Source organism: Pocillopora verrucosa, chromosome 1 (genome assembly GCF_036669915.1).
Source record: "Pocillopora verrucosa isolate sample1 chromosome 1, ASM3666991v2, whole genome shotgun sequence".
Lineage (NCBI taxonomy): Eukaryota > Metazoa > Cnidaria > Anthozoa > Scleractinia > Pocilloporidae > Pocillopora > Pocillopora verrucosa.
Window position 1 is genome coordinate 24,542,700 of NC_089312.1, and position 25,236 is coordinate 24,567,935.

At 38.4% G+C, this 25,236-nt stretch overlaps 2 protein-coding genes across 2 annotated transcripts; one reads left to right on the forward strand and one right to left on the reverse strand.

The window, feature by feature from the left end:
• Positions 1-6,071: 6,071 nt before the first annotated feature.
• LOC131774423 (protein PAT1 homolog 1) lies at positions 6,072-19,007 on the reverse strand. Its single transcript, XM_059090437.2, has 20 exons — positions 18,896-19,007; positions 18,669-18,777; positions 17,813-18,000; positions 16,939-17,025; positions 16,311-16,400; positions 15,947-16,102; positions 15,321-15,578; positions 13,871-14,081; positions 13,317-13,678; positions 12,603-12,747; positions 12,153-12,250; positions 11,259-11,330; positions 11,070-11,137; positions 10,523-10,603; positions 9,969-10,053; positions 9,794-9,868; positions 9,315-9,461; positions 8,545-8,636; positions 7,949-8,098; positions 6,072-7,714 (listed from the first exon to the last, which is right to left on the reverse strand). Exons 1-20 carry the CDS (start codon positions 18,932-18,934, stop codon positions 7,696-7,698), a joined length of 2,532 nt encoding a protein of 843 aa, XP_058946420.2. The 5' UTR covers positions 18,935-19,007; the 3' UTR covers positions 6,072-7,695.
• A 3,309-nt stretch (positions 19,008-22,316) lies between these two features.
• Positions 22,317-25,030, forward strand: LOC131774421 (uncharacterized). The gene has a single exon (XM_059090435.2). The coding sequence runs from the start codon at positions 23,085-23,087 to the stop codon at positions 23,763-23,765; it is 681 nt and encodes a 226-aa protein (XP_058946418.1). The 5' UTR covers positions 22,317-23,084; the 3' UTR covers positions 23,766-25,030.
• Positions 25,031-25,236: the final 206 nt, after the last annotated feature.

A 25,236-nucleotide genomic window follows, 5' to 3' on the forward strand; every position in this document is an offset into this window, starting at 1 on the left:
AATGACAAACCCTCTGATGTTACTGAGGGAACTACAATAAATTGTTGTTTCCTTTTAAGGGTCTTCCTTTAATTAAGCACAAGATAAAACACGAAATAAAAGTTGCCATTGCAAATTGAATATAGCCTCACTATGAGTGGGCCAGCTTTGCTTGAGAGCTTTTGCCACAGGTACATATCGCAGACCATTACTTCCGTGAGGGTTCTCCACACCACACTTCTGACATAGTTTTGCCGATTAAAACCAATAACCACTAAGATTTTAACCAAATTCCAAAAACGCTCTTCGTTCGGTTATCTCAACTTCATTTGGCCTTCTTTTGGAGGAAAATACTGCAGACAACGGTATTTCGCAGAAACAACTTTGGATCTACGTACCACATATATTAATGCTTGAAGTGAATGAAACGTTTCAGTACTGCCCATGACACTCTTTACTATATGCTTTTTAATTTTCCACGAGAGAAAAGGGGGAAAGTGGAGCTGTCTCGTAGACTACACACCAAGCGTATTGTGCCCTCAGAAGAAGGCGTGCCGGGCCTTAACAAAAGGTCTTTGTGTCACCAATGTCAGAAGCTTTGATGAGTCCCTAGAAGTAATAACACGGAAAACTTATCATGAGCTATCAGTCTTTGTAGGAGGTATCCATCAGAGATCAACTATAGTTTGTAAAAACTCAAACCAATGTGGTCATGACTAAAAAGTATCAATATAGGTCAATTATCTCTGACTTTATAAAGATCTGTTCCTACCAACAGGACATGTCCTTTTATTTTTTTACGATAACAGAACGTTCTGTAAAGCGTTCGTCATAAATCAGACATCAAGAAAAAAAAGCTTATCGGTGGGTCGTCAACTTCTTTGTCGTACTGCATCGTCTTCATCAATCATAATTATTGTCGTCTCTGTCTTCATCGTTATTAGGTTTCTTTTTTCATGTAATGAATTATCAGCACGGTATAGTTCAGCTAAAAAAAGATGAATAGTGTCCCTGCATGGCGAACGGGTAAATAGTCACTGAAGGTCAGCAGGTAAACCATCCCTTGATGTCACATTATGGCAGTTGAAAATAGTCACGGTGTGTGGATTTGGGGGACATGGGAAATTGACCAATTGGTGTTAATAAGTTAAACGTGGGAACAAATAAACTTTTTCCTTTATTTGAAGGCGTACACAGGAATAAACTCGTTACAAAAAGGGTTGGTACGGTTGCTTTGCCTTTTCATTCGACTTTGATTGCATTTTGATTTTACTACATTTTTCCTTTCATTCGCTTTGTTTTTAACTCAGTTATGTTCATCAAGAGCTTATTTATTTCATAGGTTCTCTACGACACAGAACAAATCAGACGACAGAATATTAAAAAAAACTTTGCCTCAAGAATCTATTAATTTCCTTTCCACTTTTACAAGAGTTAAGAAATATTAGTAAGTTTCATCTAGTTTACCTACAATTTCGTCTTATTATTCTAAGCCTTCAAGAGTAGATAATTCGAGAGATGTTGGGGCGAGATGAAAGCGATGCCCGGCACGACAAAGGAAAGGGAACGTCTGAGGTAAGCTCAGAAAACTCAAGCTTTCGAAGAATCCGCTGATGTGATGGAAATCATTTTCATCATACTGTAAAAAACATCTACCCAACCGTGAACTCAAAGTCTGGGGCTACCAAAGAGTCAGATTAACATTACCGTGAAATGAAGTTAAAGTATTCCTGAAAAGAAGTTTTGGAATTTGTCCATTTGGATATCAAGTGTAGATACTGTTTCTTTATTTTTTTTCCTTTCTTAGATTTCCTACTTGTGTCCAAATTGAATCTTAACTTATTGATATTACCCGAAGTAGTTTTTATTCGTCGGACATCGCAATATGGAAGCTTTTTCTCAGAGTGAGATTTTACACAGCTTGGTAAATGAAACTACCGAAAACAGAAGCAAGTAAACGATCTTCAATGCAAAATTACAAATTTATTCATTTGGAAAAACACCTGAAAGAAAAGCGACTTAGCTGTCATTGGCCGGCCTTTCAGTTCAATTCAATGTATCTGGTGAGACCATTTCCTTTTGTCACAAATGCCACTTGGTCAAAAATATCGCCTCGTCAAACACAGCAGGGATGCACAGCAGGGATACACAGGTGTCAGCTTTCTTCAGGGAAGATAAGTTGTATCGTTATTTCTGTTAGCTTTTTTATTTTGCTTTCTTTTTTGTTCACTGTTGAATTTTTATCTGCGAAATAGTTAAAAGCAAGTTGGTGTTTAGGAATATCTTCATCAATTCCACATTTTGTTTTGTGGCACACATTTAACCGCAGCGCAAAGAAGTAAGCTAGGTTTTCGAACAATAAAAACAATATTACAGAGACGTATGCAGTGACCGAGGAAGATGTCATTTTTAACACGTTTTTGCTACAAGCACAGCCCTGGCCCACGGCCTTAGCTTCCAAGCGACCTAGGGCGCATTTCAAGGGCGAAGATGTTCAATTAAAGATCACTGTTTCTCATTTTGGCGAAAGAGAAACGTTTAATACCATTTATATCAATTCAGCTTTGATTTGTGGCCAGAGTTCACGATAAACATGGATTAGCCTGTATCTCTCAAAAATGGTACGAGTAATGGAGTAGGAAACATTTGCTCCCAAACGATGAAAATTTTTAAACCCCTACCTTTGTAGCTTGGATTTTGGGATTGGAGAGGGTCAAAATCACATACAGTCACTGAATGATGGGCCCTAGTTGGATTCCTTATGGGATTCTATAACATTTTGCCGCTGTTTCAGCAGTTCCCTCCATCCTAAACAAACAAATCCACTGACATGAATTCGAAGTTCAACAAACCATTATCGTTCTGGAGAGGCAGGTTTTTCCATTTTTTCCCCCTGATTCCTCAAGTTTAAGCCTTGGTGATGTCCATATACTTGGACTAAAACTTTCCCTCTCCACCAGAATTGAATTATTGAAAAAGATTGCGTATAACTAGAATGATTTAAGAAACTCATTATTCATCCATCCAACTTTACATCCATGGTGATCGATATTTTACATATTTCGGCCGGAAAGTGGAGTCACGCAAAAAACCAAAATCAAACAAATAATGAAGCAACCTTCAGTCTTCTGATTAATCGGAAAAAGAAACGCTCTAAGAAAGAAAGAGCGAAACGAGAAAAGAGGGAAAAATATTGCTGAGGCCTCATATTTCGTCGATAAATTGATTCGCTTAAATATGATTGTTTTATAAAAACCAAAGCTAAATGTTAAATATGGTTAGCTGATCCAGACCATCGGGTTTACAGATTCATGATGGAATCTGAGGTCATTTTGCTAATCATTCAAGGCCATTTCTAAAGTTGTCATGTTCTTTAGTTAATAAACTATAAGGTTACATAGTTTACGCCATTCCCTCCCAAATTTAGAGAGTTGCAGTCGTGATAGCCAGATACTGTTTTTGGCCACACTCAACCATGCATCATGTCGGTAATCTGTTTGATTGTTTTAGTTACTTGCTTAAGGAGGCTCCCTAGGGTTTTTGTTCAATATTGGCGCGCGGGAGTGTATCGTTTTCCTAGAAAGTTTTTATGTTTTCGCTTTTCTAGGTCACTAAAAGCCATCAAAAGGGCGATGAGGAAGGTTCGGACCATTGTTTGCTAGTAAATATTATCAAAAAGATTTTCGTTAAGAAGCTAAGGCTCCACGAGAGCAGGGATAACTTGGCTTTGCCTTTGATTTTCTTCAATTTGATTCTGCAAAATGTCTCAAGATTTTCACAGATTGTGAAGTTTGTCGTACCGATCATTTAAAATCCGAAAAAAATAGAGGTTACATTGGAATTTTCCTACTATTTGCAGTTTTGTGTTTTCCTTGTCTATCTCAGATTTGGTCTCGTGAATTTTTTTTAATCAACAGGCACTAGGAAGAGCACAAATATACTTAACGGTCCAGCAAATCTTAGGAAGTTCCACCGAAGGGAACGCTCTGAGAGTTTGCTCGTTTGTTTTTTGTAATGGCGTGCGTAAATCTGGTCTTTCCTTCACAAAAACTAAATTCGAATGAGACAATTTAACTAGACACAAGGGGATTTAATGCAGCTTTTTCCTCGATGAATTCCTTCAGTTTTTGTTGTGCAATTTACGGTACAAATCGGAAAGACTCACCGAAAGGGTATTTATAGTAGAACTGAAAACGAAGCTCGCCCTTTCACTACGAGCAAATTGTTTGAGAGAATTCAGACATTAAATGAATGAAAGTTCCATCGATTAATTCAATTGGAACCAAATACCTCACGTTTTAACTTTCTTGGTACTTTTTATGAAGGATTGAATTAATTGCAGACGGTTTTTTAGGCCGCTTGTCAACCAATTTACTGATACTATTGCTTATACAAATTCATTTCGAAACCAATATTTTTCTGTCAACTAAAGTGATTTGAGAGAAAGAAAAAAGAGGATTAATAATAAGTTATTTATCAGCTTGAGGTAGTAACCAACGTCTTTGCTGAAAAACACTGCCCAGCCGGAAAAGCGAGATATATTTATGAAAAATGGCAACAAAGATAAGGATGTACTCGGCGATTCACGAAAGCGTTTTAACTTACCGTGCCCGTGGGCAGAGAGGAAAATACGGACCGCGCTAACAACCTTAACCAATCAGATTGCAAGATTCGTTACCGTGCCCTCTGAGAAAAAATTAGGTGAAAGTCTTATATGTGAGCTGTGAATAAAGACGTGAATATGGAAGCGATATTCGCAGTAATGAACACTACTTGAGCAGTAGTGAAGATCGCTTTCATATTTAATTGGTGGGTAAGGCAAACCCGTGGATGATTTGGACAGGTGATCTAACAAAGCTTTCTTTAGATCATCATTACTGATTTTCCTAGTACTCTGCGTGATGCGTGATGATTAAATTAAGAAGTTGAAAGGAGAGAAAAACACTCCATTCATTCCATTTTGTACACCATAGGATTAAATCCAATGTTGAAATTAATTCATTTAAATATTTCGGTGGAATAGTCAACAAAACCGAAAAGGAATGGAAATGGACCCATGGAACCTAATAACTTAACATTCACGGCTGTTTTGGCAATTTTTGACATCTTCCTTTTTCTGAACAATGCTCTACCATCTTATCCACTACTCAACAAAACTGAATCACCCTACCGAATGCGGTAAGTCAAAGAAACTGACTTACGTAACCCGATGCTTTGAGTTAACGCCTTTGCTATGTAATTCAGCTGTTTTTGTTTTGTGTGCTTTTGCTTTTTTATAGGTCAATATTCAGTTGCACTGTTTTTATTCTACTCGGTTTTCTTTTTCCAGTTTCGTTTTTTTTTTTTTTTTAAAGATAATTCGCTAGCATATGTCTGAACTTACTAGCATATTTCAGAAATTTCATTAGATGTGGCACAATAGAACTTGAAACAGCTATTGGAATAGGTCCTCTGATCTAAAATTTCTTGCAAAAACTTCTCTTAAAAATATTAGACACCGGTATGTTAATTAAATTCTCTCCTTTTGCTTCAGAACCTCAAAATGCCGCTTCCACTTGTGCGAGTGCAATGTACGTGCCGCTAAATGCTTTAAGAAGAATCGCCATCGCTACAAGTAAAGAAAATACCTACAGAACAAGTGTACGAATGACAAGCTTTCTGAACGTGTTGAAAAAACAACATTCATGTTGTTTTTCGCTTTGAGTTTGTAATTGTTTGTTAGATGAATAAAAGAGCAAAGATCTCTTTTGGTATAGTCTGGCTTCGTAACAACTGCCTCAGGTACATGTCGCCTACCGATTATTTCTGTTGACTAGGTGTTGTCGTTTCAAACAATAACTCAACTATAAATTTTTTTAAACCTTTTCCATCAATGTACTTTATCAAGTCAACATAGAGTATCTGGCCTACAGACCATTGAACTACTGTAATTCCAGGTTTACTGTGTCAAACTAAAAGCCCGAGTTTCTGAAGAACTACTAACACCAGAAGCAAATATCAGTTTCATCTTCTTAGAAAATGATCCAGTGTGCATGATTGTGCGACTGGATCGATTTACCAGTTTCACTTAATTGCCAGAAATACACAAACCATTCACGTTAATAGTTTATTTACAATGTTTTCTTTTTCAATGTGTAGGTGTCATATTTAAGTAAACATGTTCATCCCAGTAATTCATTGGTGCATAGACTCCGAGTACACTTCGGGTTTTTATAAATTTTAATAATTAGTGTAATTTAATAACTATGGATAAATCGACGATTTCCACTTCACAGAGAAATTCACTTGCATTAATCACAACACGCACATTTAACAAGAAAGCAAGCATGCAGCACGCAAAAAAATGATGTAATAACCCTCCCAACCCAGCCTTATCTAATTGCCGTTCAGGCCTTCGTCGAAAATTGGCGAAATTTCCTTGCATCTTCTAGAAGGACCTCATAAATGACTTCTACATAATCTCCAACAGGTAACTGCTTCCACTCACGCCAAGTAATTAAATTTGAGCTCGTACATCCAGGGAATTTTTCACAATAAAAAAATGATTGTTTCAATGAGATAGTAATGAAGAAATCTGTCCTAGGGAAAAAATTACCAACGTGCATCCCTTAATGGCTCTCTGACTCTCATATTTCTCACTACCACAACTGATTCATATGCATCTTTTCTTTTCAATATCAGTAAGCATATATCGATCACGGTTGGCTATTTTGCCAATACAGTAACTTTACCTCCAAATAAATGTAATGAAAATCGATAGGAGATACGGAAAATATTATACCTCCACGTTTCCACTAAACCATAAATTTTAGCGAAACTCGACCATCTGAGCCATGTTTTTAGGGGTTTGAGTCAAAAACAACAAGTGGCCAGCATTGCATATGTGGCATAATATCTGCAGCCAACCACAATACAAAACAGATAGGGTATCAAAAATAGTGCGTCAGAGTAAAAGGTATGGTCCTATTGATTTCTGCACAACAATTTCCTGAATATGAAAAAACAAGTCTAATTTCATCGGGGTCAAAAGACTGTCGGTTATTGTTTCTTTCCTCTTTCCTTTTTTTTCACTACCAAATTTACGGTGTTCTTGTTTCTAAATGGTCAAAACGAAAGACTGCAAAGGAAATACGCAGCTTTTCAGTTTTGTTGCCCACAGAACTTTTTCATTAAGGAACTGAAAATTATGGATGGGGTTATTTAATGGAGTTGTTCATGAAGTATAACCCTGATGATTCTTCTCAGACATCAGTTAAAAGTTGACAAAAGGTAAGTATTCCTCACCCCCCCCCCCCAAAAAAAAAATCCCTCCCCCAGTGTGTCCTAGTACAGCATTGTACTATCAAAATAATGAATATTGTCAAACGTTGCTGAAATCTTGACACTACCCACAGGGGTAACTTTTTACCTTGGTGCGTTCCGTAGTCCGACAACAGTTACATTAATAATTTGCTTAAGCGGATAACTTCTTTGTCATGATAACCCACTTATACTTTTAGGGAGTGTATACTTCCTTTTACATAGAAATTTGGCTAGAATAGGTGATACAGTATTTACAACATTTCACAGAGCAAAGTTTATACAATAATAACAAACAAAAAGCATAATATGGCGAGTCACAGCTCGCGCGAAAAACCATTCTCAATTCAATTAGCTTGAGTTTATTTGCTGTCTATTCCAAAACAGCAGTGTCACATCCTAAGCTGAGATTTCTGACTAAGCTGAAGCCGCCAATCTAAGGGAAAACACAGACATCAGTTAGAAAAAAGCAACAAAATTGGCACTACCATCAGTAACAAACTTTTTTGGATGCAAAACAAGGCTGAGCCTTAAAAAGAGCTGCCGAGTGCCTTAAGCTAGTTGCCTATGGCACCGTAATGCTGAAGCACAGCCTTGTGAAAAACTACACCACATGGAATACATGTACCAAAAATTCACTCAAAAAATGAATTAATGTTTTGTACCAGACCTTAAGTGTTCCTGTAATAAAGCTTTAGTCTGTACATCAGTACAGGTTGACAATAGCGCGACTAATCTGTCGGCGGCTTCAAGGTTTCTTCCCAGCTGTTTTACTGGTATGTCCTGAAACTTGCTTGCAACTTGAGAAACAATGTTCAACCTTACCAAAAAATCAAGGAACTACATATTAAAAGTGAATTTGTTTGAAATAACGATAAAATATTTCTTGCTTTTCCAAAACCGACTGTTTATCTCTTGCTATGCCATGATAAAGCGAAACCTTGGTATTTTTCCTAGATTCAGAGGAAACCCCAAGTTTGATGAATACCTTCCAAACAAAAATTAAAGTAAGTAAGTTTCATGTATTTGAGAATTGGAAAACTCAGCAAGTTAATTTAGTGTCCACTCATAAAGCAAGTATCACTGATGCACACTTCACAGAGCTTCAGATTATGTGAGTTTCCCTACACTTCATATTTTACCATAATTAATAAATCGGTTTCGGAGAAATTAAATTTTACAAAGATACAATGCTTTGTCTGGACATGTCTCTTAGTATCTCTAAGAGCAAGTTGAATGAATAAAATAGAAAATATTGTACTGTACCAAGATTTCCGCATCTCATCATCTGATTCAGTGAGACTGTTCGAAATCACAATTGCTCTCCCTAGCAGTATGCTCAGAAGTCCTACGCCAAACTGAAAACAAACAGGTGACGCCAGCTTGATATCCTCTTCACCAAAATTATCGCCACAAATAAAATCGTTTGTTCGAAGATTGGTTGCATATCACTTTTATAATGACAACTATCATGCAATAGTTCCTGGTTTCAAGTGATACATTCCGCAGAAAGAAGCACATAGTAACATGGGTGAAGTTTCTACATTAATAAAGTTCGGGACCTTATAACAAACAAGTTTGCGGCAACTTGCTCTTGAGCCTGACCCCCAAACGTTAACGCTGCCCGAGCTGTTCACTTACATGTACCTTTGTTAGTTTGCTTACTAGATCGTTACAAGTATTTATTTAAGAACCTTATTGGACACGGACAAAGACCAGACCACAACACCAACAGTGCCGTGTCCAACTATACATTGTGGAGGTGTCAAGGTTCTTTAATATCTACAACCAACCATAGCAGTGAAGATGCTGGCTACGGGGCAACGATTTATTATCAATATACGACAACACAACAAAGTCTAACAATTTGCAAGTAAATTGCCAAGGCAACACATTCTACTACGTTTTTTTAAGACCTAAGCATTGTTAAGGTCGAAGGAACGAACCCAATCCGACGCTCTACCAACTGACCAAACAAGGCAGCGATACAAAATAAACTATTACGATGATACACGGTATGTCACTTTCACACTGACCTGATTGAGAAGAACTGCACTAAGTGATGACCCTTGTGAGACGGAGATACCAGGTGTAGACACTATGTCCTTAAGACACTGAATTACCACTGTAGGAGTTGCCAGTTCAGAAGCTCGATTAAGAGGAACCATTAAATGTTGCAAGCTCTGCAGGTATTAAAACGAGAAAATGTGAAAGCGATCATACTCAAAGTTCCTAACCATTAATATAATTTTAGGGAAAGGAGATGATATGCGCTCTTTCACTAACAACCACCCTCCACCAAAGCTCAAGCGGGTGTTCCATTCCGAACTGCCAATTATTCAATTGAAGAATTCAATTCTTCCTCTATGCAAGAGAATGACGGTGTTTCTAGGGATAGATTCGGTACCAAAGCAGCCGCCAATCTCAAATCTCCTTAAGACCACTGACCACTGACTTAATTTAATCTTTTGAAGTTGACATTTTGTAATAGTTGATTAGCTGATTCTTTACTCACCGGTTCAGTGTTGTCTCTTTTTATTAGTGCCAAAATATTCCTAGCAATTGCCATCAACACAGCTTCCATTTGAACCTGTCATGAAAACCACACAAGGAGTTTGGGCAAAGATTATCAAAAGAATTAACAGAGAACAGAGCTACAGCGGGCCAAAAACCGCGACCTCACGCCTCACCGTGCTAAATAAGGGTAGAGCTCTACTGAGAAGACGTTTTCCTTTATGGACTGATATGAACTGCACAAAGAGTTCGTCATCATCCCTGAGGGAAACATGGAAAGCAAAATCAATTAACTCAATTCATAATTAGATCCACATATTGTAAAATGCAATTTGTGTTACTTCTAATTAGCATAAATTGCTATTTCGCCGTCACGTATCGGAGGGCTGGAGATGGGTGCGAGGCGCGGGGAACGTTATGGGACTGTAGTTTGTAATTTGAGGTCATTAATTGGCCAGCCTTCGCACCCAGATATCATCACTTTGTGTGCCAAATTAAGTAGTGGAGGCAAAATAACGTAAGCATTATGTTTCTTAAAAGTTTAACATCAAAGCTATGTGGCAAAGATTAACTTTTTACTTGCTTGTGTTCATGAATCTTAATGGTATTTCAGCCACATGCAAATGCTGCAACACTTTATAAGCAAGGAGAGGGAAAAATTCAGGACAAAGGCTGTACATGTATTTTTGAGAATAGCTAACAGGTGCATAGACTACATATCGTAACATACTTTGAGGAACCTTCCGTAGAAAGGTTTAAGAGATCGAACAGCTTCTTCACATTGCTTTGCCTGGCTTCATAGAGTTCATTCCTGAAAAAAGGATAGAACAACATCAGAAAAAATGTGACAGCATTTCAACACAGTAAGGAGCCAAACAACGTCAAAAAATAAAAAGTACAAAGCAACCAGAGACAAAAATGATACATGTTTAAAACACATAGTCATCTGTCAATTCACGAGTTTGCTCACAGAGCACTTTGGTTTTCTTTTCTTTTCTCTTCACTTTTTTTTTATTGTTTTCGTTTTGTTAGTTTTTTGTTGTTAGTTTGTTTGATTGTATGTTTTTTTTTGTTTTTTTTGTTTTTTTTGGGGGGGGGGGGTGTGGGGGGAAGAGGCGCGCGTTTAAATTTATTAACGGAAACCAATTCACGAGTTTAGGTCGCCGAATGGCGATTTGAAAAAAAATTTAAGTTTGGAATCCTGCAGGATGCTAATTCACCATTTTGTACACCACATTATTACTTAAAACTGAACAGAACACCTAAAATGCTATTACCTTTCTTTTTCTTCCACATGAATTAACCTTTTTTCTAAGCTTTCAATGTTCAAAAGGTAATCATAACTCTAGAAACAGAGAAGGAAAAAATCACTCACAGGAGTAACATGGGCTACAAAGATAACTGAATGAGACAAAGTGTAGATAAAACGTGTACTTCGAAAGTGGAAAATAAGACAAAATAAAAACCTTTTCAATATTAAGTAAGAGCTGGCTGCGTCGCTTCGTGTCCTTCAAAGGAGCTGAACTTCCTTGCTTTTCCTGGTTGAATGAAATTTTTTTAGTTCCATTAATCTTTGGTGCATAAGTTACATGTATCAATACTAAGCATTGTTCATAGGAACCCGATTAGAGAAAGCTCAAAAATCTCTCGAAAAAAGTTTTTGACAGTCTTGAGCTTTGTCCTCACCAGTGCTACTTCTTTCGAAACTGCATACTTCTTGACGCGTTTTCGCTGATCACATTCTTTAAAACGCTGAAAATGCTAAGCAAACGGAGACTTTTGAAATAGATTTCCAACGGTAGGCATTATGAATACGCTCCAATTACAGTATTAAATGGTTGAAACGAAAGCCTTCAAGAACAGCGACAAGTGAATGTCGTCAACAAGGGCATCTACTAGCATTGAGTGTCGACGGTGGGCAAAAGCGCATTTAACACGTGAATGTCGTCAACAAGAGCATTTACAAGCGTTAAGTGTCGACCATAGGCAAAAGCGCATGAAACTACATCATCATCAAGTAAAAATTCATTAAGGTGAGCAGATGAAAAGAAATCCAAAAATCCAGAGGAAAATCATACTTTGTGAGAGGAAAACTGATACATACAACGACACACAACACACTCTTAACTCAAGTAACGAGTTGAATTGCTAATAAATGCAATTTAAAAGTTTCAAGGTAAAATGCTTCTCTTTGGTCTCAGTTAATTATTGAATGCACGAAGGCATGAGGGCATGAGGGTACGAGGCTAACTTTTCCCAAAACAACGAGTAAATCCGACAATAGTGGAATAATTTCAAAACACACTAGTTTTTCTATTCATTCTGGGAACCTTCCTCAGTTGGAAGGGTATGGTCCTAACCTGTTCATATGCTTTACTGAGGTGCATTAGATCCACCATTTGTCTTGGATGCTGCACAGATGATGAAGAAACCTTCCCTAAAGAACCTTGAAAGTCCACTACAAAAATGGAAAAAAGATAAATAAAAAAGGCAGAAATCTAACTACCCACTTCATGAATGCGCCACGTTCGATTTGTTGGGTACGAGCCCGATAAACTGGCTTGAGCAGAGGCTTACAGGTAAACTTCCCGGGAAAAATATTGTAAAACGACTAACTTATCTGTTGTAGCGGTTGCTTTTCTGAACAAACAAACAAAACACGAACGGAAAGTTTATTTGCATCTTGGGTCCAACGACTTCACCACTTAGCCTTGACTCCATTTTCTCAATACGCAAGTAGAGTATCTGTATGATAAAATTAAGTTATTCTGCCTTATCCCTGTAGCTTTAGGAAAAAAAAAAGTACTTACATGGGGTGTAGCTCTTTTTCTCTCGTTCAAACTGAGGTAAGGCCATATTTCTTGGCGCTCTACTTGCCCTGTTATCTTCAACATCATGCTGTACACCCTCACTTTGCTTTGCTCGTTCCTTTGCAGCCTTCCGTCTGGTGTATGTCTAGAGATGATCCAGCAGAAACAGCAAAACAAATCATTTTTCACATGCCACAGTTGGATTGTACAACTTCATACATGTACACGTCTGTGACCAATTCTTAACCAGGAACAAGAACTACAGTATATAAAGTTATAAATAGTATGCTATATGTAACTACTGTATATATATGTTGAATTGGGACACGTAATTGTCAAGCACCTCTTCAGAGGGACTTGTTCAAGTAACAGGTTCTCTTCACTTAAAGGTGGTTAAAAATTGTTTTAAAAATATATCGCTACAACCGTACTTTTAGATTTGTTTCTTTAAAATTTTTAAATTCCCAAATATTCGCTATCAAGTTGGGACCAACTTAAGACATTCAAGGTTGTCACACCTCAGCCTCTACGAAACACCTTGTATTCCTAAAAAGGTACCTCAGTAACCCCATTGTTCATTGATTCCAGCATAACAAAAAACACGTGCCGAACCCTAATTGCTTGATAATTCAAGGCGACTGATGCACTGAACCTATAGTCATTTGGTTTACACTGAAGTAAAAAGGTTTAACTCAATCATGACACATATCTAACCTGAAAATAGTAATCATCTAGTTCTGGTTCATTGCTAGTGAGCTGAAGAAGCTGAATCTTGATCAACCACTCTTTCTCTCGTCTTGTCATTAGACCAGCGTAGGGATCAAATCGGTTTGGGCCGCTTTCAGCTGCTGTCAAAATACTGTGAATTTTCTTCTCTAAATCAGTAAACTGGTGTTCCCCTCTGTCCTGCTGTCTGGGTGAGCGATTATCATTTGACATTCTGCCATCATACTGGTGCCTTTGATAGTTCTGTCTTGGGTCCTGAAATCTTCTGTTTGGAAACTGAGGGCTACTGAACCTTTGGTGATGTGGACTCATTGGGAAATTCATCATACCTCCCCTCATCATCAGGTGACCTTAAATGCAAAATGCAACCTTTTTGACTGTCTATACCAGGTAGCACATACAGTTTGGGCTGAAGACAAAACAAACTGTAAGGATACTGCATATAGTACATGTACATCTTGTACCCACAAAAGTTCATAAAAAGTGCTACGGTATTTAATCAACGTGGCTCATTTACTGTAGCTTACTGCAATAGAACTTACCAGGATCTGAGTGGACTATGGGAAATGGATGTCTTGGATAATGTGGTGTTCTTGGTGTCCTCATCAAGTGAGGGCTTGCGCCTGGCATACCAGGCATACTGGGCATGCCAGGCATTCTAGGCATTCCAGTCATTCCAGACATACTTGGCATTGGATGCTTTGATGGACTAGGTCTTTGTTGGAACATCTGGGGAGGCATCCGTGGGGTACTCTGTAAACATGATAAGATGCATTATTCTCAAGTTTTTCCAATGCCTTAGTCTACTGCACAGCAGTATTAATAGCCTCAGAATAGTGTACCCATAGAAGTGCTAAGTAACACGACTTTAGTTTTTGCTAAGAAATGAGGTAGCAAGAAAATAATGAAAAGTAATGGGGGAAAATTTACTATATAAGGGTGCACAAAATAACAGCTCATGAACACAATTGAAAATTGGTCAGAAAATTCAGAGTAGTAACCCAAGAATTCTGTGTTCAACCCTGAGAATTCTGCATAGTACTACAAAGCCTGATAATTGCAAGTTCTAGCCAGAGAACTTTGTGTTGTAGCCAAAAAATTTGGTGAAGTACAGTTGTAGCCACAAAATTCTTCCTAAAAGCCTAATAATTTTATGTGGTAACGTGAAAATTCTGTGCAGTAGCATGAGAATTAAACTTAGTAGCCAGAAAATTGTGAATAGCACATGCAGCTTGGGAATGTGGTGGCCAGAGAATCCTGTGGACTAGCTTAAGAGGTCTAACTATATAGTAGCCTCAGAATTTTGTGCAGTAACCTGAAAGTATTCTCTTTAATGGCCTCTTCATTATGTGCTGAGGTCTGAACTGAGAAATCTGTTTATGAGCCACAAAATTCTCTTTAGTGACCAGAAAATTCTAAGATCACCAAACTGAGTTCTACAAAATGCCATGTGCCACATGGATACCTGGCATCATCCTTAGCAAGACTAACAGACTAGCCTCAGTGCTACAGTAAGGAACCTGAGGAGATTATCTAGAAACCCACACACATTTTTCTCCCTCAATATATGTTTAGAAAAGTGCAATACCATGCTTTCTCTGCACTACAATGTATAATTCATGGTTCCACATTATCTTGCAATTTTCAGGCAAGATGGTAACTGGGTATAAAACGTACTTTGGAAGACAGATTGCTCTAGCCCAACAAAGTGTCCTTTTGCAGTAGTAAAGGACACTTTTGGGCTAGACCATATGTTAGTGTGATAGACCAACAGTAGAAGGCAGTCACATGATACAAAAAAACACCTAGCTGGAAAGTAAATTGTGCTGTGGCATCTAAATGTTCATTCAAGTGAAGTTGCTTTGTTTTGGATGTCCAAAGGGCATCTTCTCCCTCAATAAATTTTTTTCAATTTTTAAATACAGAATCATTAACTGCAAAAGGCCATATATTTTGTTCAGGTAGAAATTCGACAAAGTATTATAAACTAACCATCCTTGGTGCTGGAGAAGAGAAACCTGGGGGTGTCATCATTGGCCTAGGAATGCCAGGAGGTGGTCGTCCTATCATGGAATTATGAGGTGTTTGCCAAACTGCGTCTGGAACTTGCTGAGGGGCACCTTCACGACCTGTTGTGAGTTCCTTTTCCAGATCTTCTAATTTGATAGCATTAACTGGATGAGGCTTTGTTGTGAAACGACTTGGTGGTACAAGAGTTTGGCGAGGCACAGCCTGGACAATCGAGTCATCCTATTAAGGCAATGAAAGCTGAGGATCAGCACAATACTAAGTAGCACATGTACATGTTCATATAACAAATCATGTGTCTCTGAAAAAACTATTATGGATCCTTGGTTTAACATGTTACAAGTAAAATCTACAAACTAATTAACACTTCTACTTACAACATTACTGCGCAAATGTTTTTTCACAATCATTATTTGGCCACTTTTCATGTAGGCCATGAAATGGTTACTACTTGTAAAACTTGGAAGTAAATACTTGTGAAACCTTGTTGTAAAATGGGGACTATTGACATTAAGGCCAAACTTTTCATGCTACAAGAAAGGATTATTGATTTTAAAAAAATTCATGTTTTCTACAGGCTTTGCACATACCTCAAAGGCTGGTGAAAAAGGCCTTCTCTGCACATGTTTCTTTTTGCCCTCTGCCTTAAGCAGCTCTGTCAATGGTGACTGAGTATTAACTGGTCCTTTGTTGGTGTTTTCCTTGTCAAGTTTAGGTGATCCCCAAATATTTGAAGATGGAGAGATCTTAAAAAAAAATAGAACCAACAAATTAAAGATTCAAGTGTCGACACATTGGACACTATTCAGAATAAAAATGGGTTTAATTTAGTCGCAAGATACTTGTATGTATTTGGTAATGGAATCCATAAATTATGTTTTCACTATGAATGAGACTTTGTAATTATAATATCTTCATTGCTCACAAACAACTGCTCAAGACTTAAAAGTTTACCAGATCATGTAAGGAAGTAGTTGAAGTTGGACTTGAGAGAGGTGATGTGCCATCCCAAGCTGGATTCGTGCCTGATGGGTACTTGATGTCCTGTACAAAAAGAAAACAATCTTAAGGCTATTTTGTTTAAGTATTGGATTTACTCACTTTAACACTACTCTCCTCTAACTGCCACAGAAAAGAGTAAAATTACCATAAAAGCTACAATTGAAAAGACACTTAGTCAAATTACAAGAGCATGGTTTGCATTCCAGGATGATAATAAGAAAATATTATAAGTATGGTTACCATACAGTTTAGTAACCTGCCACATCCTTCTTACCACACACACACAGAGTGAATGCTGCATTATTGATGCTAGAGACTAAAAATCTAATAAAAGTAGCAGCATCAATTTAAGTGAATACAACAATGATGTAAGCAGAGCAATGAGCACTATTGGATACTACACTGAAGTTGGCTACAGTGTAATGTGCATGCATTTTTTGAGTGTGTTTTAAACTTTAAGCATGCTTTTCAGGTGCATTCTGGGCCATGTACCTCTGAGCTGTACCATATGCCTATAGAGTCAGGAATCATGTAAATTAAATTAACAAGAGGTGGTTTAAAAGAAATAGATACAAGTTACCTTATACTTGGAAGAAGTTTTAGGTACAGGGATAGAGTCACCATCATCATCATCTACCAGTTTTGTCAAGTTCTGCTCAAGAATTTCCTGTTTACAGATGTTTTAAAATGTATTCCTTATCAGCACATCATTGTAACAAAATCACAGGAAATTGCTTATCTGGCCAGCTTGGCTCAGAGGGCTTGTTTATATTTAATATTAGCCTTTAAAAACCTTGGAAGACTATGCCACTACCATACTGGCACATTATCACATCAACCACTCTTGTATTTTGTAAGTATTGTACATGTATTTGAAAGGTTGCAATAAGGAAAAATGATTTGTCAAATTCAACAAATAATTGCCTAATAAGGATTGGCTACTTATCAGTGAAGTTTTGCAAATCTTTGGTTGACCTCAAAAACATGTTTTGTCTTAGCACGCACAAAATTGACCTGTCAACAAACACTTGTTGTGCTAGTGGTTGCTAGATGTAGTAGTGGAAAGAGAATTGCATATTGTATACTCATAAATGTGCTGAGTTCCTGATTGTTGCTTGGTTAAAAAAACCAAACCAAGTTAATTTTTTTTTTGTCGTTTTGTGATCTTGAACAAAGAAGAATAAGCTAGTTCAAAAAAAATGTGCTCTGCAAGAAAATGCAATCTGCTGTATAAAAAATTATAAAAAAAATTAATAATACAAACGGTAATATAACAAAAAACGTACTCAAAATATACAAAATATAATCTATCCAAGAAAAGGAAAGTAAAAATCAGACGGGCTTGAAAAGTTCTTACATGTAACTAGGAAAATATGCAAAACAAAAAGCAAGTTGTTCATGTGTATACAAACATCTAGCTGTATTACCACCCTCAACCAGAAATGCAAGCTTACCTCCTCTCGATCCAGCTCATCCTCAAAATCTTCCTCTATGTTTCTTCCTACAAACTTTGCCTCAGGACCGTCACCTGTTGATCCAAGCCCCTTTTTCTTAAGCCATTCATCAAATTGGGCTCTTTCTGAAGCTTCATCTTCTACTGGCAAACCTGCTAGTTTTCTGTGACCAAATTCCCAATCATCTTCTGCAAAACAGGCAACATAGCTACATGTACCAGTCATTTTAGCTTTTTAAAAACACTAAAAAGGATGTAAAATTATCCTAGGAGTTATTTAAAATTTAGGTTTAGTGTGAGGTAGCATCTTTACCGAGTGAGATTTTGATTCATACAATTTTATCATGAACTGACTTGAAAACCATGCAAACCACGACAGTTGATAATATTCAATTATGGTTGCCTCTTCGTTGCGTCTCACTGCCTTCTCTAGCGTTCACTCAAAACTAAATTGAATCTCCTTTCAGAATTTAACTAAAAGACAGAATTAAATCGTAGGATAGTTGTGCACGCAAGTTTCCGATGGCCAGGAGGCCCATGCTGAGAGCTTCCTGAAACGAACCTCCTTTAAAAACCCAAACGAAAACAACATATGCTAAAAATATAACTAAATGTTTCTTCCATGACGCAAGAAAACTTAAAAGGAAAAAGACAGCGTAAAACTGCCTCTTGATCAGAACAGGATTTCATTTCATTACAGTGTATAGTACAAACAATTTTGTTCAATTCAACGTACGCACTGCACTTTTGAGTGGATTTAATTTACCACGTGGTTCTATCTGGAAATCACTTTTCAAGTCACTTTTTAAATAGTTCCATTTAAAATTAACACTAAAACGCTTAACAAGAGAATTTACCCAATGCTCCGTCACCAAATGTGTCGTCGTTTAGTTGATCATATTCATCTCCTTCTGCGAGATTCGTCAGCGATGGGTCCAATTCAGACAATGCTTCGTCTTCAAACGCCTTTAAAATGAAAATATATTCCTAGTAAAGTACAATACTGACTTCAAATTACTACGTACTCCTCTATTATAGGCAACAAAATTTTACGGTAAAAAAAAAATGACAATTAAAAGTGTACCGGAATCTCAGAACTGAAACCGAACAGTGGGTCCGCCATGTTGACATGTTGAACGCAATTGCAACACGCATGTCAAGTGCGAAAATTTATTCTGCCCAGTCTTTTCTCTGCCAGCACATGGTGAAGCCTTGATCTTTCAACTGTCGTACGAAAGGCCGAGATAGTCTAAAAGCTGATCATATGTGACTACACAGGAATTCTGACAAGTTGACACTGCTGATAAGTGAACTTAACTAAATAAGCGCTTTTGCATTCAGAAAATCTGATCATTTTTTTCTTAAACTTTACACAGTCCCACATACAAAGTAGATTTACACAACGATTTCATTGCAGCCTGACTCGCCGTTTTACTGAAAGAAGAGTATGAAAACCGAGAAACCAAAGTTACCAATTTTAAAAAAGGAACTTGCAGAGGATCATATCATGGTTACTCTTGATCACACTTAGCACCTCGGTGTCAAGTATCAATTTTGAAGACTAATTAGTTTCTACAGCGAAACTATTTTATTTAGTTTGTATACGGATTTGCCACTTGAGTTGAAGGATCTGCACTCAAGATTACTGGACGAGAGACAAATTAAATGACAAGAATTAGAGATCCGATATATTACTTTGATAAAAATCCTTTACAACCTTGAAACTCCGCAAAGTGAAAACTCGTTTGATGTCCCTTTTTGAGTAGTTTTGCCCTAATTTGCGGGTAAACTTTTTTTACTAGGACGAATTAGGCCCCTAAATATCGAGCTGTTTACTGCTGGGATTTAATCTGCGCCTTTAATTAACCACATAACCTATGCTGAAAACATTGAAATGACGGCACGCGAAGCTAAATAGTATAGCGCAAAGCCTGATTGGCTCAAACAAACCGACGCTGGGTTAGTGAAAAGGGGTTCTCGAGAAATAAGCGATCATAAACATATTGACTCAAAATAAATCTGACTCATTTTCGAGAACATAAGGATGTCGTACGGTTGGGTTCCCCCGAAAGAAGACAGCCCTTCAGTTATTTCAAACAGAGTTTTCACGATTCGCCGTCTGAACAGAATGGAATCCCAGCGCCTTGGTACACAGCTCAATATTCTCAAAGCAGAGGAGGAGCACTTCAAATCACGTATATCACACGAAAAAAAGATGCTGAGAAAAGAGCTCAGTGAAATACGACAGGTAAAAGAAAATCCAGTTATTGGTATCGAAAGGAGGAAGCTACTCCAACAGATCTCCTGTAAAGAAACTCGCCAATACGGCTTAACTGGGCATAAAGCAGAAAGATTCCGTTCATTATCTACTGGTGACAGTGACAGTAAGAGCTCCTCTTCCAAGCTTCCGCATGTGTGTTTTAGATCCAAGAGCCAAAGTAACATTGCGTCTTTAAGCTTAGGAGAGGAAGAACTTTCAAAAAACGTTCAGAAAAAGGCATGGGGTCTCAACAGCAATATCTGTACAATGCCTTCGGAATTCTGGCCCAAGAATCTCGCCTCTGTCAATCGAAATATGAAGTCACGCCAGAGAAGCCTCAGCACTAGTGTTTATCCACAGATATCCGCATGGGAAGGAAATAGGAGAAGTGACGGACTACTTAGCATCGAAAAAGGTGACCTTTTGGGCTCAGACGGAACTGAACACGAGGGATCAGGGCTAGATCATCGATGTAGATCAGTGAAGTTGAACCGCGAATTCTCACAAAGCCCAGGCTGGGCTTGGAGAGGAAGGAGAAACGTTTTGAATAAAGATGGCTGGACAATGCCAAGGTCAGAATTTAGAGATAACAGCTGGCAAAAGAGTGGTGAAGAGATGAGGAGCAGCCAGATATCAGGTACGAGAGAACGAAGACAGCGCTGTTATAGCACCAACTGCGCACCGAATATTTCGGAAGGAAGAGCGTTCGACGTGTGTCAAGGGCCGGAACAAAACAAACTTAATGCTCAAGATTTGTGCTCTACCAGGGCTGCAAAGTCAGGAAAGAGGCGCCACACTACAAATTGCAGACCCACAGTGATTAATGGACAAGTGGTCGAAATCTCCGGCGAAAATAAAAGCAAGGGTGTAAACAGCTATCACCAGGTTACCACTTTCCGGAGGCAAAGAAGTTTGACAGTCAACTGTGTACCCGTCTGTGACGATGAACAGGCAAATAACTCAAGCTGCGAGAGAGAAGAGAACATTGTTATGAACGAAAATATCGTGAACGATGGCGATTTTCATGGCACGAGCTGCAGTGAAAACATTTCGACGCATGATAGTCAGGTTTCTTCGAAAAATCAGGACGGCATCTCACTTCCCCCTTAAAAAAAATAAATCAGCTACATTGTGATCGACGTCATTGTTAAACCGGAATTTATGACTTACTATGGGGGGCTTAAGGTTGCGTGACAGAGCTTTACATGAAAATGTCACGCACCTGTAGCGTTTCCCTACCATCTGGGACTTTTTATTAAATGCAGTCAGCTTAGGCTTAATCCCCAACTAACACCATTTTCAGAATACCGATTAAATGCCCTATTTTAATTAACTTTCACATTAGTTTTTATTTTATATTCATCATAATGCTGATCACTAGTTTACATCAGTCAATCTTAAAGATTTTGCTGATGATCAGGAAAGACAGTTGTTTACTCAGTTTATTTCAAGTCATGGGTGAATGAATCTTCTCTGGGACATGTTTCAAATCTCTAACAACAAAGCAGCGTGAGCGCCTGTGTCGAGGAGCCTAAGTTCGATTTCGGCCGAAGGCTGGAAGGGGCTTGTTGGGTAAGGCCCCTACCTTTCTTCGCCCATGAAGCACGCTCTCTCTTTAAAAAAGCAAAAGGGCTGGCCGCACATTCTGCAACGAAACCGCCAAACATTCAATCGCGGACAAAACTCCTCGATATGCGGATTACAAATCAAAGGAAAAGACTTGTAGGAAATTTTAGATTTTCGAAGGCCTTTAGACATCGACACCTTCCTTCAAACTTAGGGGTTCAGGTCGCTAGAGACTCTCCGGTTTCCCTATCTGCAACACTATCATACAGTCAGTACATGAACTGTTGGTTGACAAGTAACAACATACTGTATATATTACGCAATCTCATCATGAATCATGCACTGGGATGGTACTGAGTAACACTAAATGATGCTAAGAAACTCCCTGAGGCACTGGACTCTCTTAGACTGAAACCGGTGACTGACCCGCAATAGGACAAATTCGATAGCGCGATCACGTGCATGCCATTTCTTTACTTACTCGTGATTGCCAGGCACAAGCCCAGCTTCTAATCTAGCTAACAGTATTTATTCTTTTTAACCAGATACCCTCCTTCGGTCCAGTTTTGGTGGGTAAGTTAAGAATCATGACTTTGCTGCAACTGTTTGGTTAACTTTACGTTACATAACGACTGCCTGATGATAGACGGAACTGATATGCTTTCTTTGCAGAGACCTTTGGAGGGAATCTAAAGAATTTTAATAAGAAACCATAGAGATCAAAGCTTGTTGATATCTCAATGATATTCTATACCTGTGATGATATATCTAGTCTCAGTTACTTGTGGTCATCTAAGGTTTCTCTTGATTGCTTTTTAACAACAATATCTAGTCTCTTAGGCTACCAAGATAATTATCGGTAAATTTGGCACCACTTTCGCACGCCAAGATCTTAACAGATTACCAAATACGTTCATTTTGCTTTTGCGCTATCCCACGAACCATTTCTTTTAAGAGACCATGGTTACAAACAAGCTGTATGATTGATGAATCGAACCACTAAGCCGCACATGTATGAAATGAGATAGCAAGAATTCGCGTGGTATTTATCGACTAATCTATTCGAGGACGTTGCCAAGACAAGGAACAGCGTTAAAACAAGACTTTAGAAACGGTCTAAGGGAAACTGTGTGTCATCTGTGGAACCGTTTGAGAAATTTAAAGAGTCCACTAAACAGCGACGTTTCCTGTTGGATTTATTTCAGTTCGGCAAAACGTTCAAACTTGCCTTCTTCCCTGAAGACAACGGAAAAGATTCGAAAGGCCTCGTTTTCAGCTTAGTTCAAAGAGGCATCAGCTTGTTTTTTTCATGATGATTTGCGATCGATGAAAGGACTTCGATTGAACTGATATGAAAAGTAAGTAGGGCTTTGGTAAGAATTATTTGGAATCGATTTTAACGATTAGAACTGAAGAACTTCCGCTCGGAGAACTCGGACAGTGAAGAATGTCAAACCGGACGATCACGCGTAAAGGGGACCTGTCCATCTTTAATAGAGATCCTCCCTCGTGCTTCTCTAATCGTGTGGCAAGAGTTCGCCGTTGTAATAGCTTGGAAGACAGACGACTGCAGGACCAACTTCGATCGATACACTTAGAACACGTGATAAGAAATCGCAACATCTTCAAAGAACAGCAAACACTGGTAAAGCAATTGAATGGTATTCAAACAGTGCGGGAAACACCGCAAATAGGACTAGAAAGGCGGAGGTTACAACAGGTCAGTCCCGTGTATCCCAATTTAGCACAGCGAAGCGGAAACTCGACTAAATTAGTCCATGAACGGGCTAATTCCGCCCAGCCACCTTCGGTAAGAAGCCATTCACCGTCCCTTGCTACGCAGTGCAGTGCCGTCACGCCATTCCCCAGTCCAGATTGCAGGTGTAGTTACACAGGACACCGTATGCGTCGGTCTCATACTTTAACAACAAGTCCGCATGAAACGTTCAAAAGATCAGCCACAGTTCCTTTATTCACATCGTTCGGCGAATTAAGAGAAAATTCGGGTCCGAGTTCAATGCATTTAACAGACTTCAAGGAAGACCACGATGAATTAGCAAACCCGTTAGCAGCGAGGACACATATCAGGTTGAAATCCTGTCGGTTGCCAATTATTGGCAATAAATAGCGAAATCTAATCCCTTCATCTTTGATAATATTATAGTCTTCTGTTTCCAAATTTACCAGTCACCATTGTAGCCGAAAACCTGTGACAAAAGCACTCGGCAGGAGTCAAAGCTGTGAGACATCTGTTCCCGTGCAATTTCTAACAACAACAGCTTTATGTATGTCTTATTCCTTTGAATAAGCCTCCGTGTACAAGTCTTGTATTGCTGTTGCTTCATAAGTGTGGGAAGCATTAACACGCAGGCTATAAAAGCCATAACCTCTTTGAAGCCACAGGAAATAGCCATTGAACCACTGGTTGTTTGCCTTCATTTTACACACATAGCAAACCCTCTTGGGGATTTGATGGCACCACAGAAATAAACTGGCCCCAGATAAACTGGCCCCAGCTAAGGCCATCAAAAAATGGATGCCACTTGGGTGTTAATTACATATCATTCTAGCCACTGAAAGATGGATATAAAACTGTTAGCATGTATATAAAATGATTTATCAATGAAGACTGAGACCTCGAGGTTCCACAGAAGCTGCTCAAATAGAGAAGTTTTAACTTTTTAGAAAATTATGCATGTATACATATATCTAAAAATTGGAATAAAATATTTTGATATGCTGCAAAATTACTGCAGACCTACAAAAGTTACTTACTTAACCATCATTCCAATGAAGCAAATTGTAAGACCGAAAGCCCTCTACACAAACGAAGATTGTTAGGTTATCAATGTTACAACTTCTCTACATAAAGAACAACTGAGAGATGAGGTAGCCTTATGATTAGTGTACTGGACTCAGGGTCGAGTGTTAGGGTAGGTGACCTGGCCAGATGAAACACTCTACTCTCACAGCGCCTATCTCCACCCAGGAGCATAAATGGGTACTGGCAAATTGCTAGGGAAGCCTGATGAAATGCTAGAGGGTAACCTCATGATAGACCAGCATCCTATCCAGGGGGAGTACTGATAGTTCTAGCCACTTCATGCTCAGGAAACCGAGATGAGTCTTAGATGGGTTGGGCCACTTAGCTCAAGTGTAAGACTCTACCTACCTTTTACAGAAAGAAAAATGACAGAAAAACAAAAATAGAATAAAAAGTGAAGAAGCCTCACCAGAAGGAGCTTCTACTTGCACAATATCAGTCCTGCCTTGCTTTGAACATCATGACGATATTTCCCTTGCTGGAAAATCACCCTCCCTGCCCATATCTAATATTTCTATAAAGCCATAAATAAATAACAGAGGCCATGCTGTAATTAAGGAAATAAAGGGAAGGGGGAGGGAAATTGGGAATGAGAAATGCTGCACTAATGAAGTACTGATCCTGCCTGGTTATGAGATTCAGCTTTCTAATACTTCCATAGAACATGACTTAATATCTCTTTCTCTAACCTCGTGTTTTGTGTGGGACCAAGATTGATCTGACAAGCTTACTGCCTCTAAATACCACACACTAAAGCACTGCCACATTTGGAGCA